The sequence below is a fragment of the Tupaia chinensis genome, unplaced genomic scaffold (assembly GCF_000334495.1).
Source record: "Tupaia chinensis unplaced genomic scaffold, TupChi_1.0 Scaffold000355_1, whole genome shotgun sequence".
Lineage (NCBI taxonomy): Eukaryota > Metazoa > Chordata > Mammalia > Scandentia > Tupaiidae > Tupaia > Tupaia belangeri.
In genome coordinates this window covers 1,059,124-1,075,347 of record NW_006159850.1, presented here as the reverse complement: position 1 = coordinate 1,075,347, position 16,224 = coordinate 1,059,124, and the positions used below count along the sequence as shown (strand labels likewise).

General features: G+C 66.4%; 1 protein-coding gene across 1 annotated transcript in view; it reads left to right on the top strand.

Annotated features, from left to right (window-relative positions):
- The window catches only part of ZFPM1 (zinc finger protein, FOG family member 1), a gene marked incomplete at its 3' end in the record, with an annotated part of 49,496 nt that overhangs the window by 29,457 nt on the left and 3,815 nt on the right, over positions 1–16,224 (top strand). Inside the window, 3 exon segments of the mRNA XM_006152710.3 lie at positions 7,353–7,486; positions 13,624–13,726; positions 14,969–15,181. Coding sequence (XP_006152772.2) covers positions 7,353–7,486; positions 13,624–13,726; positions 14,969–15,181 — 450 coding nt within the window.

Sequence of the window (16,224 nt, the reverse complement as noted above, 5' to 3'; positions counted from 1 at the left end):
CTGTCCCTTTTGTTGGTGCCACCCCCGTGTCTCGCAGGGCCCGTGGCTGTGCCATGCTCGCTCTGACCCTGCTACCGTTAGGCCACCAGTGCTGTGGCCACTCCTGGGCCTGGCGCTGTTAGTCAGCAGCACCGAGCGGCTGGGTGGGGGCACAGGCCGCCCTGGCGCCCACGGTGCCCTCTCACTGGAGGCCTCTGCCGACCTCTTGTCTGGCTCACGGTCCATCTGAGTGGGCCTCTGCCGACCTCTTGTCTGGCTCACGGTCGGTCTGAGTGGGCAGGACAGGACACGCCAGGCGGCTGGGGCCAGTGGGGCCTGCAGCAGGAGGCCCACCTGGGTCCAGATGGCTGAGGCTGTGCCGGGTCCCTGGGCCCTCTGGGGATGTTTCAGGCTGTCACTTCCACCCCTGAGCCGGCTTCTTCACCAGCTCCTGCCCCAGTGGGGAAACCGAGGCACCCCTGGTGGTGGTGCCGCCGTCCAGGGCACTGCGCAGTGTGTCTGCCGCAGGTCAAGGGCCTGCCCCCGCCACGTGGCCGTGTCTGCACCTGTCCCTGCCTGTCCCTGTTCACATTTTCCATTACAGTGACGGTGGACACAGCCGATAAGATCGGTCCCCGGAGATGGGACAAAGGGGCCTCCGCGGCTCAAGAGCTGGTCATATCCTGCCCAAAGGGCGAGCAGGGCCTGCGATGAGGCAAGATGCTATCGTGGGGCTTATTGTGTCTCCCTGCTCAGCCCTGCCCTCCCTGCCCTGCCAGGCCCTGCTCAGTCCCTAGGCCAGACATCCCTGTGCACCTAAGACCCCAACACCCCAACCAGTGTGGCGCCAAGGGCCCTGCAGGCCTCGCCTCGCCCTGGCATCTCCATGGGCCTTGGGCCTCCTGAGCCCTTGTGCAGACTGGGACACAGTGGGTCTGGTGTCCTGCCCTGCCACATAGGGGCCCAGCCCTGGGGTCAGCAGTCGGCTGCTAGTGCCCCCGCACTGCCTGGCGTGGCCAGGCAGATGGCAGTGGACATGACCTCACACCATATTGAAAATGGCGAGCTCCCCCACCCCCAGCGATTCCCAGCCAGGCCCCCTGAGGCCCTGTGGCCGCCACTTGTCCGAGCATCCAAGCTCCCCCAGACGGGGACCATCAGCTCCAGAGCTGTGGGGGTTCAGAAAGCTGGGCTTGGGCTTGATTTAGACCAGGGGAGCCACGGAGGCTGTGGACGGAGGCAGGGCAGGAGGGTGCTGCCCGGGATGGGCCCTCACCCCGTCCGCCCGCCCTCTGCCCACTGGGCCCTGAGCCAGTCTCCTCCATTTTCCTGAAGAAGCAGGAGGGACGGGCGCTGGGTAGGCTGGGCCTGGGCCACTCAGTACCACCCCCGCGCCAGCCAGTGCCTGTGCCAGCCAGTGCCTGCGCCAGCCAGTGCCTGGAGCACACGGCAGGCTGGACGGTGGTCGAATGGAAGCACGTGGAAGGGCCCGGTTTCCCTCCCAGCCGCCAAGCTCACCCAGCCAGCACACTAGTGCGTACCCTGCCCGCCCAAGGCTGGGCCCTGCCCGAGCCCTGTGGGCACCTGCCTCCCTTCCTAAAGAAGTGGACAGTCTGAAAAGCCACGCAAGCTCTTACAAGGGGGATACGAGCAGCCCCCTGCGGCTCGCCCGCCTCCTGGGGACACCATCGTGCTGGGCAGGCCTCAGCCTTCCCCCGAGCGGCCGGTGCTCAGGGAGCTGCCTTTTCTGGGGGTGCCGCTGAGTCCCTAAGGTCTTGTGTCCTGGGCACCCGGTGGGATAGGTCGTGCCCGAGATGGGGGCAGCCCCAGGGCCTCCACCCAGACCCTCACACCCCCCTTCATGCCCACCCGCCCTGCCCATTTACAGAGCAGAGACAGCCCCAGAGGGCAGGTGAAAGGGGCCCACCGCCCAGGCAGGGAGCAGGTGGGCCTGCTGAGAGGCGGTGGTGTGGGTGAGCAGGGGAGGGGGTGGGTGGTCTCAGGCCCTGGGGAGACAGGGTGGGTGGGAGCCGGACGAGACGAAGAATCGCTTCCTATGTACACAGCTTCTCTCCTCCTGCCTCAGCGCACAGGACGAGGCGGGCTGCCGCCAGCCGGGGACCCCCACCTCTGCACTCGGGCCCTGGGTTCCCCAAGACCAAAGTTCCTTGAGCTGATGGGGCCCCCTCTTCCCACTTCACAGATGGTTAGACCGAGGTCCGGAGACCCAGAACGTTGACTTTCCAAGAAGCCTGGGGAGGCCGAGTCGGAGCCTCAGGCTCCTGGGCGGAGGCGGAAGCATGAGGGCGACGCACGAGCGCTGGCCCCACTGCCCAGAAGGGCAGAGGCAGAGCTGGAGGAGGCATCCCAGCCACAGGCCCATCCAAGCAGCTGCCCGCCCAGGTCATCTGAGACCTGACTCCGAGCTGCCCGCCAGGCCTCCGAGGGGCAGTCCAGGGCCAGAGGCTGCGGCCCAGACAGCCCCTCCCAGGATGGGCCGGGAGCCCCAGGCCCCAGGAGGGACACTGGGCTCCACCCTGTCCCTGGCTGTTCCCAGGCCGTCGGAGCTCCATCAGCTGGGGCCAGGGTTCAGCCGATAAAGACGGGCTGCTGTTGTATGTCAGGAAATCAATAACCCCAGCGACGCGCTGAGCGATAGGGCGCCAAGTTCCCAGGCAGCAGCTGGCGGGCAGGGCCGGAGCCAGCACCTGGGAGCCCTCCCGCCGCGTCCTGCCCCTGCTGCTCTGCCAGGAGTGCCACAGCAGCCGTGTCCCCAGGGTCACCAGGGTGGGCAGGCTGAGCCTATCAGTGAGGGCCCCGGGAGGTTCTGGGTCTCTCAGGCCTGGGGGTGGGACAGGCAGGGAGGAGCAGGGTGGGCTGCCCCTGTCCCTCGAAACATGGATGGTGGAAGGGAGCCTCCCACTGGCACACGAAGGCCGCGTTCCCAGTTCTGTTCCCAGGCCCTGCCATAGGCGGGGGCGGGGGGGCCCAAGCGGGCCCCCCCCCCCCCCCAGCCATAGGCGGCTACGGCCCCACCCCGGGCACTGTGCTGGTCCAACCACACAGGCAGTAAGACCCCACAAGGAGGTAACCCTGGGGCCCTCGGGGCACAGTCCAGGCGTGGGGAGAGTACAGGACGGATGTGGCGGCGTGTGGCCGAGGGACACTTCCAGGGAGGCAGGTCCTAGGCTGGGAGCCCCGGGAGCCTCTGACCTGGGCAGAAGGAAAACTCTACCCCCAGCCAGTGGCAGAGAGGCTGGAGAGGGGCCTGGGTCTTCGGGTGGGGGCACCCAGGAAGGAGGACCCTGGATGGGGTGGTGGGACACTAGGAGCACAGAGGAGCCCAGGGCTGGGTGGGGCTCGGCCAGGGCTAGCCCGGGCGTATCTGCCATGGGCTGGGACAGTGGCCCTCACTGGCCCTCTGCTGGCAGCCCCGGTGTCTCCACCCTGCTCTCAGCCGCCGGCCCTCCCGCCTACAGGGATCTGGGCCCCCAAGGGTCCCAGGGGGAACCCAGGCATCAGCAGGGTGGAGACCTCTCTTCGGCCTCTAGGTGCCAGTGGGGCTGCTGGACCTGGCATCTGTGTCCAGACAGTATGTCCATGCCTCAGTGGCCCCCAGCCGTTGCGTGTGAGGACAGCCTGCCGGCCTCACAGGGCCCCTCCTCACACAGCGGCTCCCAGCCATGCTTGCTGTTGGACGTGGCCTGCATCGGGGTCAGAGGGGCCCAGCCCAGACCCTCCATCACACTGGCTGACTGGCCCCAAACAGGCACAAGGGCCCACTGTCCTTCCCCACAGCCCCCTTCTAGCCAGGTCCCCAGCACTACCCATCCCTGTAGGTCCCGCGGGAGCCTTAGGCAGGCGAGGTCTGTCCGGACGAGCTGTGGCTCCCAGCGGCAGAACCGGGGCTGGAATCAGGCACATGCCCTGGGTTTTCCATGCAGTGTTCAGACGAGGCTTAATTCGGGGCCATGCTGGCTGGTGGTGCCCTGTGACTCCGATGTCTAGGCCCCAGGCCCCTGGCTGCTGGGAGTGCCAGGCTAGTCAGCGGGGCAGCCCAGAGGTGGCCTGTGCCCTCGCGGCTGCAGCGAGGCCCTGCACTGTGGCCAGCGGCCACAGTGCCCTTTGACCTCATGGCTCCCCCAGGCACTGGATGCCCTCAAGGGGAGTGCCGCTGGGTGCTCCGCAGTGGGGAGTGCGTCCTAGCCCCGTCTCCGGGCGTCCACTGCCGTCCGCACAGGTGCTGGGAAGGCGAGGCAGGGAGGCCCATTCAGCGCCCGGCCCTGAGCCCGCCGTTTCTCCAAGCAGTTTGTCGGGCAGGTGCGGGGCCGCAGCATCCCGCAGGATGGCCCCCTCCACCAGGAGGCCCTCGGCCACAGAGTGGGGCCCACGGTCAGCCTGGCCATCAGGTCTCATCTCGCCCGAGGACACGACGGGGCCCAGGTGCCTGCGTGGCCCCCGCAGGGCATCCACTGACCGGGGGCCCGCCACCCCTGTGCCAGCACCGGGCCCGGCCCCGTGTTAGGGAGCCCAGCACTGCGGAGGGACAGGCATGGATGCCGTCCTGTTTGCCGTGGAGCCGAGACCCGGGGCTGCACGCCGGGGGCTGAGCCGGGCTGGTCCTGCACACATCTCGTCTGTTGTGTCACCTCGCTTCAAGTGACCTGTGAGGTGGGTGCTGGGCCCCCACACCACAGCCAGCGGAGACAGTGCAGGACACAGACCGAGGCTCCTGCGTCCACACCGTGTCCCCAGGCAGGGCTAGTAGGAGTCAGCCCACACTCACCCCAGGCAGCTCTGCTGCAGAAGGGTGGGGCCAAGGGCACCTGCTGAAGCTAAGTGGTGCTGCCCCAGGGGCAAGGTGAGGGCCCTCGGCCTGCCCCTGGGCTCTCTGTCCCAGGGCACCACTTTCCCAGTCAGGACCGGGAAAAGGGCTGAGCCTCAGAGCCGGTGACCCTGGGCAAGTCACTGTTGTCTGTAAAGTGGGCACAGACTTGGGGCCAGCAGGGGCATGGTGCTTTAAGGCACTGGATCCCACCCGGCCAGCTGCGGTTTGCGTCCTGGAGCCGGCGGCTTAGCAAACATGGGTGACGTGTGTGTGCCCAACACCCTGAGGAGCGTGGAGAAGGACCCTGGGTGTGGCTGTGCCCCGGGCGATTGCTCACTTGCTGTCAGTCTCTGGTGAGCGCGCGCCCTATAGCAAAACCATAAAAACAAGGGTGCAGACACCCCGACCTGCCCCCCAGGACTGTCAGAGCATGTGTGCTGAGAAGACGACATGCCTGCATGTGGCAGCCCACCCACACTTTGCTCCGCCCTTGGCCACGGGGGGGTGGGTGGACAGGGGCAGCCGCCTGCCCAGCCCGGCCTCTGGCCTGCCCTGTGACCCTGGGGGGACTGCCAGCCCTCTCTGGGCCTGGTTTCCACGCTAATGCAGGAGGCGTGGGAACAGATGTTCTGCGCCCCAGCCCTGCCCCCCAAGCCCCCCTCCCGGTTCCCTCCTTTTTCTTTCCTTTTCTTGAGTTTATCAAAAGCAAACAGCATGATCCCCGAGATAGGGGCAGAGATAGGGCCACTCCCCACAAAGCCGGCAGCAGGGCTGGGGAGCCCCGGGGCAGGGGCAGGGGCAGGGCAGGGCCAGGCGGATGATGGGGATTAGATAAGTGGGTTTGCAGTGGCCCTCATGAGGCCACAGCGCCCCCTGTGGAGGGTGGGGGCCGTGAGCCAGCTGGACTTTGTGCCGAGAGGCCACCAGACACTGGCGCAGGTGCCTGGACCCTATGGGGACCGACAGGTGCCACAACCATCCCCTTCATCTGCCTTGAGTCCAAGCTGCAAGTCAACCTGTGGGGCGGCTGCTCCGCAGGGAAACTGAGGCCAAGCATGGGGGGTCTGCCAGCCCCGGAGCCCCAGAGCTTCTCAGAAGGGAGCTCGCGGGACCAGGGAGTGGCCTTCGCTCCCCAGAGTGGGGCTGCTGGCTCAGGCTCCCTGCCTCCACCCCCAGTCTCAGCCCCAGTGGGACCCACGCTGCAGTCCCACCTCCCGCCAGCAGGGGGCGCCGCATGTCTGGCAACAGCAGGAGCTCCCAGGGCTGCAGCTGACCCTGCCCGGGCAGTGGGAGTAGGTCATGTCTCACAAGCCCAGGCGTTCTCCCCACCCCACCCAGCCCGCCATGTGGTCCCAGGAGCATCTCGGCGTCAGAGTGGGACTGACCTAGGGACAGACGGGAGAGGTGACCCAGGCGCCGTCAGGGTGGGCTCCATGAGACCGCAGAGGCGGAGCCCAGGACAGACAAGCACCCAGAGCCTCTTCTACACCCACTGAGTTCCGGCCAGGTGGGACCGGAGACACGACTGGGAGCTCTGGAGCTCGGCATGGGGGGATCCTGGCACCTTCTGCTGGCCTGTGGCCTCCGGGCCTCGGTTTCATGTTCCAGGGACACTTCACAGGGTCTTGTGGCTGTGTGTCCCCAGGGCCAGGAGGTGCTTGCTCTGCCCTTGTGCCCAAGATGGGACCACGCGCAGTGGGCAGGCCCTGAGCAGAGAACCCTTCTGGGTGACAGGGGCCAGGGCCTCCTGCCCGGGAAGACAAAGCCCCAGTGAGAGCCTCAGCAGGCCCCGGCACTTGCTTTATCTCCGCCATTAGGGGCACTGTCTGATCACCCGGCCCATTAAGGCCACAGCCTGCCATGGGGCTGCACGGGCGGGCAGGCCAGGCCTGTGTGTACGGGTACCCTGGCAGCTGGAGGCCAGAGCTGGGAGGACCACCTCCGAGAGGGCATCCACCGTCGTCCCGCTGTCCAGCCAGGAGGATGGCAGGGAATGGGCCCAGCGTGTGCGTCCTGTGGTTGCCATGACCAGCCTGCGTGACCGGAGCCGTAGAGCAGCGGGCATCTACACCGGGCAGGCCCCGGAGACCAGGGAACCAGGTGGAGGGCAGCAGGGCGGCGGCTTCCTGTCCCTCTGGCTTCCAGCAGCTCCTTTAGTCCGATCAGTCTCCACGGGGCCTGCCCCAGGGCCCTCCCTGCGTCTCCCGGGAAGACACTTGTCATTGGGTTTAGGGCCCCCCACCCAGGATGTCCAGGCTGGCCTCAATAATGTTTGCGAGACCCTTCCAGATGAGGCCACCTTCGCAGGGATAGGGCGTCTACTCAGCCCACGCATGTGGCCACGCTGATCTCACGGAAGGCAGGTTCTGCAGAGCAGACAGGGCCCACAGCCGCCACTCAGACATGACCCCACGGCCTCCTCACACATCCCAGCTATCCCCGTGCTCTGAAAGTCCTTGGCCCCGGGCCGCTGCCACCACCCTGCCACGTGGGCCGCTCTGCCCCGCAGGAGGGCCAGCACACCTCACCGCGTCTCTCTCCACAGACGAGCTGGAGCTGGTGCTGCAGGAGGGACAGAAGCGTGTGCGGGCCCGGCTCAGCCTCTCCGAGGGCACATCCTGGGGCCCGTTCCCCGGGACCATCCAGACCACAGCCTGTCCCCCTGGGCAGGAAGAACCGGTAAGGATGTCGGCAGTGCCCAGCCAGACTGTAGGCCTTACTAGTCCCCAGGAGCCTGGCCTGCAATAGACCCAGCCCAGGGGCCAGGGCTACCCCACACAGGGCCTGCTGGGGACACGCTGGGCCGCAGGGGTCAGAGTGGGGGGAATGAGGGCCTGATGCCTCAGGGGGGCCTCATGGAGGAGGTGACAGAAAGCCTCGGGGGCTTTGGAGAGGGCCTGTGGAGGAGGGATTCTTTAATCAGGACCTTGTGGATGAGTAGGGGTTGGGCTGAGAAGGGAGGTGTCAGGACAGGAAGCAGTGAGGAGCCAAGCCCTGGGGTGGGCCTGGCAGTGCGGGGTCAGGCGCTGGGGCTGGGGCGTGGGTGCTGTTCCAGGCACTCGAGATGCCCACAGCAGAGGGTGAGAGCTGCCCCACGTCTGTCCTGATGGCCGGATGGGCACCGTGGGCCACAGCCTCCATAGCCTTCCTCCCTGTAGGCCTCTGTGCAAGCCCGGCTCCGGGGGTCTCCCGCCTTTAGGCTATGCAGGCCCCACCTCTGGGCTCTGCTTTCCCAGCTGCAGGACTTGGGCCCCGAAATGTCCTCTAGGCCAGAGCCTACAGCCCCAGCCTTGCTTTAGAGAGGTGGGCAGGGCTACAAGCTTGTCCATGGCGTGGGGAGGCCACCGGCATCCCTGCCTGCCAAGGGGCTGGGTGGACACGAGGTGACCACAAGGATGCCCATGCCAAACATGGCCCGCTGGGCAAGCCCTGTAGCCAAGCTGGAGCTCCCTTCTGCCGTGGCCCCTACGGGCGGTGGAAGGGCCACAGCAGAAGGGAGCTCCAGGCTGGTGGTCGGGCTCCCCATGGGAGGAAGTTGTGCTGACTGCCAGCTTTACAGGGGTGAGGCCGCAGCTGGCTCTGCAGGGAGGCAGGAGTGCGTGCGTCCAGGGATGCGAGTGGGCAGGGAGCTCTGTGGCCATCCAGGCGGGAAGACCCGGATGTAGTACAAGGCTGGCAGCAAAGGCAGAATGCTAGGGCCATCCAAGATGGTGCGTGTCCCGGGCCCCACATGCCCATGCACTCGCGTGGCCCGCATCCTTCCCCCACCCCAGGCCCTGTGAGGTAGGGCTTCCACTCCATTTTGCAGATTAGAAAACTGAGGCTCGGGACCAGCAGATGGCATAATGGTTACGTCGCTGGATTCCTACGTAGTTCAAGATGGTTCAAGTCCCAGGACCTGGTGGCTTAACTCATGCCAGGCGTGTGTGTGTACGCCCAAGTCCCACGAGAAGAAATCGTGGTGTGGACACCCCCAGGCAGTGATTTCTTGCTTTCCGTCTCTGTCTCTCCATCGAGCGCACGCACCCTATAGCAAAAATCTCTCTGAAAGAAAAAAAGAAAGAAAGAAACTGAGCCTCCCAGAGGCTGAGTAACTTGCCCAGAACACCAGGATCGAGTTCCCGGGGAACTGGAACCCACATCTTCCTACCGTCAGAGACCCGCACAGGCTCCCACGGCAAGGCCGACGGGCCAACGCAGGCCCCCTCCCTCTGCCGGGAGTTCTGTGCCCCTTGGGGCTGGCACGTAGCACAGCTCGGGGAGCCTGACAGAGGCTCGCCGGCGGGATTTCTGCCTGAGGGGACTGGCCAGAGCAGCCTTGGCCGCTGGAGCAGCCCAGGAGGAGGCCCAGTGGTGCACCTCCTCTATCTCCTGCAGAATTAAGCCCTTGATTAACCCTTATCTCCCCGGCAGGCGCTATCTTCGCCTTGGCGCCAGTGTCCAGACACACCGTACACGATGATTGATTTCTCAAAGATATACGCCTCTCCATCTCCCCTTACCGTCCAGATCCCTCTGCGGACGCTGACTTACCGAGCAGGGCCGTGGGCCTCCCTGAGGAGGCTTCCTGCCCCGGATCCTCCTGCCAGCCGCCTGGCCTCTGTCCCCCCTCGGAGAGGAAGGGGGAGCAGGCGCTCGTTCATCACTGACCGATGAGGAACAGTGGCCCTTCCCCGCTGGCCCCCAGGGCTGGGCAGAGTGCAGGCAGGGTGGCTCCCCATACACTGGACACTGGGGTGAGTGCCCAAAGGGGACCAAGTTCAGAGCCGAAAGTCCTGGCTCCGACACTGACCTGCTATGTGAGACAGGTCCCTTCCCTTGGCCAGCTGCAGCTGCCACTGCTGCCGACTCAGGGCCACGTGCGAAAGAGACACTCATGGGGGTGGACGGCAGGCCAGTGGACGGGTGTGGGTGGACAGCAGGCTGAGGGGCAGGCCAGTGGATGGGTGTGAGTGAACAGCAGACCGGTGGTCAGGCCAGTGGGTGGGTGTGGGTGGACTGCAGGCCAGTATGTGCGGGGGGCAGGCCAGTGGACGGGCGTGGGTGGACAGCAGGCCAGTGGGGTGGCTGTCTGGCACATGAGTGCGTTGCAGGTGAGCAGTGAGCAGTCTTTGACACCCCAGCCTATGCCAGCTGCCGCTGTGCCTGCCCACTGACTCACCATTCAGCCAGGATGACCCGTGGCTGTCAGGACGGGTGGGGGCTGGCAGAAACAGCCCCTGCCCTGCCAGGAGGCCAAAGGGCCCACCCGGCCCAGCCTGCCTTGTGGCCGGCATCCAGGCTTCCCCGTGAACTGCTGTGGGGGGCCTTGGGGTAGGCCTCTGCTCCCCACCCGGGGATAGGGCGTGCCAGGAGCCCTGAAGGCTGATCCCGGGGGTCACTGCCGTGGCTGAGCCCATCTCACAGTGGCCAGCCCTGGCCAGGTGCGTCTCAGGAGGAGCAGGCATTGGGCCGTCTCCCTGCAGTGTCCACCCCATCTGTATGACAGGAGACAAGGCCGAGGGACAGGCTACCAGGCAGGTCACCATCCCCGCAGTCACCGTGCCACCTCGCTCTGAGCCACAGGCACCGCCCCGTCTCTCACCTGCTGCACAGGGGTGGGGAGCTGCCACCCAGGACCTGGCCACCAGCGCATCCAGCACCTCCAGAGGACCGGCAGCAGTGGCTTGGTGTCCCTGCTGCTCCAACTCGGGGGGCTGTGGTCAGGACCGCTGCCTGTGCCAGGCCTGTCCCTTCAACAGCCCCTGCCCCCAGCCCCCCTCGCCCAGCAGACCTGGCCACTGCCCTCCTTGCCCCCAGCCAGGCTCCTGCCGTTCTCGGGCCGCCAGTTCTCTGCTGCTTCCTGCCCAGCCTGCTCCTGGGGGTCCCACTGGCCCCTGGTCTAGCATGCACCAGGAGGCTGGGGCCAGTCCCAGCTGCCCGTGTCCCCAGGGCATGCACTTAATTGGTCCTGAGAGGTGAGGACAGCTGAAAGGCTGGGGAAGGCTGCAGAGACCACGGGCCTCTGTCTGCCTACTAGTGAAATGGTTTCCTTGCAGCGCCTGGGGGGAGCTGCTGCTGGGGAAGGATGCAGGTGGGGGCAAACTGTGCCCCCCCCACTGCCACCAACAGCCTCAGCCCTGACCTCGCGGGCCCCCCAGTTCTGCGGGGCTGTCTGGCCTGGGCCGCCTGCCTCCAAGTTTCAGGAGGTGCATGGCAGGTCTGGGAACGGCGGATGCTGCGTCACAGCGGATGCAGCAGATAGGGTTCCTGATGGTTATCAGGGTCGAGACACTGACCTCTTTGTTAGGGAACAAGGACGGGTCTCAGACCCGCCTGGAGACCGCCATTATCCCGAGATTGAGAGAGCGGAGCTTGGCTACCCCAGGGCAGCCAGCAGCTGGGTCCCGGGGCTCCACGCTGACCCCAGTCGTGTCTGTCCAGGCCAGCGGGGCCTGGGCACCGAGCCTTGGGGCTGCAGGGCTCCAATCACCAACAGTCTTGGAAGAAGGCCCAGGCTGGCCCTTACTGCCAGGGCAGGGTAGGCAGGACAAGGGTCACCCATGCAGAGCTGTTCAGCAAGGTGGAGTGGCCCGGGCCACGCGTGCCTACCAGGGAGCAGAGTCTGGCCACCTGACCCACGCCCTCGGCCCCAGGCAGCCTGTGCACGCTGGCACTCCAGGCCCGGGGCTGGGTACCCTTTCCCAGAGAGCTATGGATGGCAGGCTTCCTGCCCCCAGCCTGTCCTCGGCCTCTGGCGGCAGGCCCATCCCCACCCCGGCAGGGCACGAGGAGCCTGGAAGGCCATTCTGTCTGTCCGCCCTCGCCCGGCCCCACCCAGGGCTCTGCTGCCCTTGCATGCCAGGACCACAACCCTGGTGGTGGCACAGGCTGGGGACATGGCGCCGGCGCCTCCCTGCCTGCCACCCGCCACAGAGGCCGGTGTGCGGCGTCAGCAGTTGCGGCGTCTTTATCATGCCGGCAGCACGCCACTTCCGAGGGTGATAAGCATTAAACCGGCTGGGAGGCTGTCAGTCTCAGTTTGAGGGTTTAGAAATATTGGGACGAATAATTAGATTTCATATCGTTCCCGCAGCACCCACCGCAGACTCAGGCAGATTAATTTTTCACCCTCCTCCACTCATTAATATTCATTAGGCTCGGGAAGGACAAGATGGGGAGGGCCAGGCCCAGCGCCTCACCAGGAGCTGCGCACCCTGGTCGGCCACAGCCAAGCTGTGGGAACCACCAGGCACTGACCCTGTGCCGGGCCCCTTCCTGCCATGGTGCCCACGGTGCCTGCTCCACTGTGACCATAGCGGAGGCCCCGTGTGAGCCAAGGGAGGGCAGAGTGCCCGCGGGTGCAGGTCCAGTGGCTGGGTGTTGTTGAAGCTGACATTTGGTGGTTGCTGGCTGGCCCAGACCTGGCAGACTCCATGTGGGGGGGCTGTCAGAGCTGTTGTTACCTGTGCCGGCACAGCGACAGGCTTCACGCACATGGCCTCTCCCAGGGCCCTGCCAGGGGACCAAGCCACGGAGCTGGTCGTGCCCTACCTGAGGGCCCCTGAGGGCAGGATGAGGATGGGTCTAGATCAGGAACAGGCGCAAGCCCCAGCCTCACCCAGCAGGTGCAAAACCAAGACTGGGCCACAGGTGGGCTATGAGGACAGCAGGGTCCCCTTCCAGGCCAGGCTCTGCCCAACCCACTGGCCAGCTTAGCTCTGGTCACCTGTTCTGTGAGTGGGCCACATGGCTGTAGGCAGGTGACACGGGAGCCACCTCATCTGGCCGGACCCCTGCCTGTGCCATATGGGCTCAAGGCACCTGGGGGTCCTGGGAAGTCCTGCCGCAGTCACAGGGGGGTCAGGCCACCTGGATGGAGCACACCACCAAGCTCTGAAGCCCATACAGCAAAGCCCCGGAGCATGCAGGTGCTGGGCACCCCCACACACTGTTGCTAGCCCCCAAACCTTGAGTCCCACCTGTGGGGGCGTGCGGCCAGCACACCGCACCCTCGGGCAGTGGCGCCTCCAGGGGCATACATAGGTAGTGGTCTTGTGGTGAAGGTCGAAGTGGCAGAAGGCCATGGGACAAGCCATCTGGTTAGAGGGACGGTCCTTTCCAGGCCAGGGTCGGGCACGGGGGCCCAGGGCTGCAGTGACCAGCCTGCGCTGGACCTCAGCATGGTCCCCTCCATGTCTAGCAGGGCCACAGCACAGTGTGTGGCTCCTCAGTGGCCACACCAGGGCCGGGTGCAGGAAGCAAGGCCGCAGAGGCCCCCCAGGCTCTTAGACCGAGGTGGTGCTCCCTCCAGGGCCTGTTTCCTCTGCTGGGACACGGGGGGCAGCCTGCTTTCCTGGGGACAGCAAGGCGGTGAGCAGGGGCTGAGCCAATACGACTTGGTCTCCAGACTCCCAGGGCCCTGCAGTGGGAGGGGCACGCTGAGGACTGGGAAGGACAGGGTGTCTGTCTGGGAGGGGCTGTCTCCTCGGGGAGATGTTGGCATCCCCTTGGGTCATTGCGGGACCGCAAGCCAGGGCCAGCTGCACGCGGAGTAAACAGCACCAAGCCCCCAGCAGCTCCCAGACGCACGGGGCAGAGCAGCTCCGTTCTGGCTGCGTGACCTCTGGCGTGGCCCCGACCTCCTAGGCCTGTTTCTGAGGATGCAGCACCTGAGGATGCAGCACCTGAGCAGGGACGGGGCTGCTGCCTGCTGCCACCTGCCCCAGTGCATGGTGGGCCTGGCCCAGCTGGGACACAGTGGCATGTGCTGCAGTCCCACCGGCCACAGAGGAGGCTCCTCCTTGTTGGCTGAGTGCTCCCCGCCTCCCTCCCAGAGCCCGGCCCTGACCCTGCAGCTGGTGGACGAGGCTTGCTGGCTGTGGGCGCTGCCCCGGGCACCGACGGCTGCCGAAGCCAACCTGGAGATCTGCAGGAAAGGTTGGTGTCTGCGGCCTCCCTCCCCCCTCCCCCCAGAGGTGGCGGTCACTCGGCTCCCGAGCCCTTAAAGAAGGGAAAGCACCCTGTTTAAGCTGGAGCTAGGGTGGGGGTTACACAGTACCAGATCAATGCCCACCGGAGCCAGGCACACTGCGATCTGAGGCAGACGCTGAGCCAGGATGGATAAGCCAAGACGAAGCCAGGCCTGTTAGGCAGGCCAGTGGGGTGCCCTGCTCCTCCTCCTCACCCAGGCGGCTCAGACTCAGCAGCAGGGACCCCTGCCCGGCTGGCTGGAGGCCCCAGGAGGGGTCAGAGCCCTATGTCCAAGTCCAGCACTCCCCTTCTCGGGGTGGGACCTGGTGTGCCAGGAAAGCGGGCCTGAGCTGGGAGAGCTGGGTCGGGGCCAGGGGCTTCCCGAGAGCTTGTGTCCTGCCTGGCCTTTCCCCTCCCTCAGCCCTCCCCCACCTTCCAGGAGCCCAGGCCCTCCAGGGTGCATCCCAGTAGCAGAGGTGGGACTGGGGGGGGGGCTCCCGGGTCTCACCTTGGTTTCCCACCAAGGGGCTCTGAGGACACCCCAAGGGTAGCCAGGGACGCTGGGGAGAGGTGGCCTCCCAGAGCCCACGTGCACTGCAGCAGCGGTCAGTGTAAGCTGTGCCCGGCCTGGTCAGTAGGGTGCTGGCCACACATGGCCGCCGGGAAAGACAGGCATTGCAGTGCTGGAGCTGAGGGTGGTCCACCTGGGGCGAGGCCTAGGCCCACACATGTCCTCCACCCCGGTGGCCACCGGGGGCCCAGGGACCCAGCCAGTCTCTCCGCACCCCCGCCCCACCCCCGTTGTATGGGGCGACGCTGCTGGGGGTTGCCAGGAAGGAGATGGATCTGCGGCCTGGGTGCTGCCGGCCGAGGCTGCCCCCTGCAGGCCACTGCGGGAATGGCTGCCCGGCCCCACTAAGTGGCTACCCCTGGCTCTGCCGCCTCCTCCGTGTCACCTTTCTTGGAACGTGAAGCTTGCTGGCCACCCTTAGGGCCTCCCACCAGGATGAGTGCAGGGCAGGGAGGCTGTGAGCACCCCAAGCAGGGCCATCCAGCCTCACCCCTGGGGCCAGGACAGCACACCTCAGAGACCGGCCAGTCATCACATAAGCCTAGCTGCAGCCCCGACCCCCACCCTGGCCCTGACCGCAAGGCACGTGAGAATGGTTAGGGCTCGGGGCGGGGCATCACAGCTGCTGTACCCTGCAGATGAGGCCCTCTGGTGCAGGGTCACCAAGCCAGTGCCAGCCGGCGGACTCCTGTGTGTGCTGCTCACAGCCGAGCCCCACGGTGCCGCCAGCCACCCTGTGAAGGAGGAACCAGCGGAGGCCCCGTGCCTGGCCCCCATGGCCACCGCGGACATCCACCTGCTGCCCCAGCAGGCCGGCATGGCCTCCGTCCTGGCCACGGCCATCATCAACAGTGAGTACAAGTGGGTGCGGGCCTCGGCGCTGCCGGGGGCCAGGCAGGCATGTTCCCAGGCCCTGGCCAGCTGCCAGGCCCGGACGGCACTGAGCAGCGGGCGAGGGGGCTCAGGTGCAGCCAGTGGAGAGTCGGCCAGCAGGAACCCTGGGGCGGCAGCACAGGAAGGGCAGGCGGGCCAGCAGACCTGCGGGGTTGACTAGCCTGGCACACAGGGCTGCCAGCCCTAAGCGGGGAAGCAGAGAGGCTGAGGCTCTGCCCACCCGGCTTGGGGCACTGCGAAGTGCCAGCAGCATCCCTGGCTCCCCTGCTGCCCAGGTGTGACCGGAACAGTGCATCTAACAGCAGCTAGCTAGTCGTGGGGACCCTGCCGTGTGAGGCACTGTCACTCCTCGCCGGTGGCTCTCTCTGAGCCTCGGGGGCTGCCGGGAGTTACAGAGGGTTCAGTCGATCCACGAGCACCCTAACACCAGGAGCCCAGCAGCATAGAGGTGGCATCACCGGGGCAGGGAGGCCAGCCTTAGCCACTGCATGCCCCTGCAGGAGACCCAGGCATGGCATGTTGGGGTCTGCCGGATTGGGGCAGATCAGGGCGCTCAAACCAGCTCCCCTGAAGAGACCCGCACCCTGGGATGGCAGCTGAGCCTGTGCTACAGACCTGGGGGGCAGACCCAGGGGGTTCCCCATAGAGGTGGCATCACCGGGGCAGGGAGGCCAGCCTTAGCCACTGCATGCCCCTGCAGGAGACCCAGGCATGGCATGTTGGGGTCTGCCGGATTGGGGCAGATCAGGGCGCTCAAACCAGCTCCCCTGAAGAGACCCGCACCCTGGGATGGCAGCTGAGCCTGTGCTACAGACCTGGGGGGCAGACCCAGGGGGTTCCCCGGGGTTCATTTCCTCTTCGGAGGAACCCGGGCTCCACAGGGGCTCGTAGGCAAGGTAGGGTAAGAGCCGCTCCCCTTCCACAATCGCTGGCGGCCAGGTGGTGGCCGGCAGACCCAGAGGGGGCCCCTCTGCGCGAGCACAGGCAGGGAGGGGGCCGC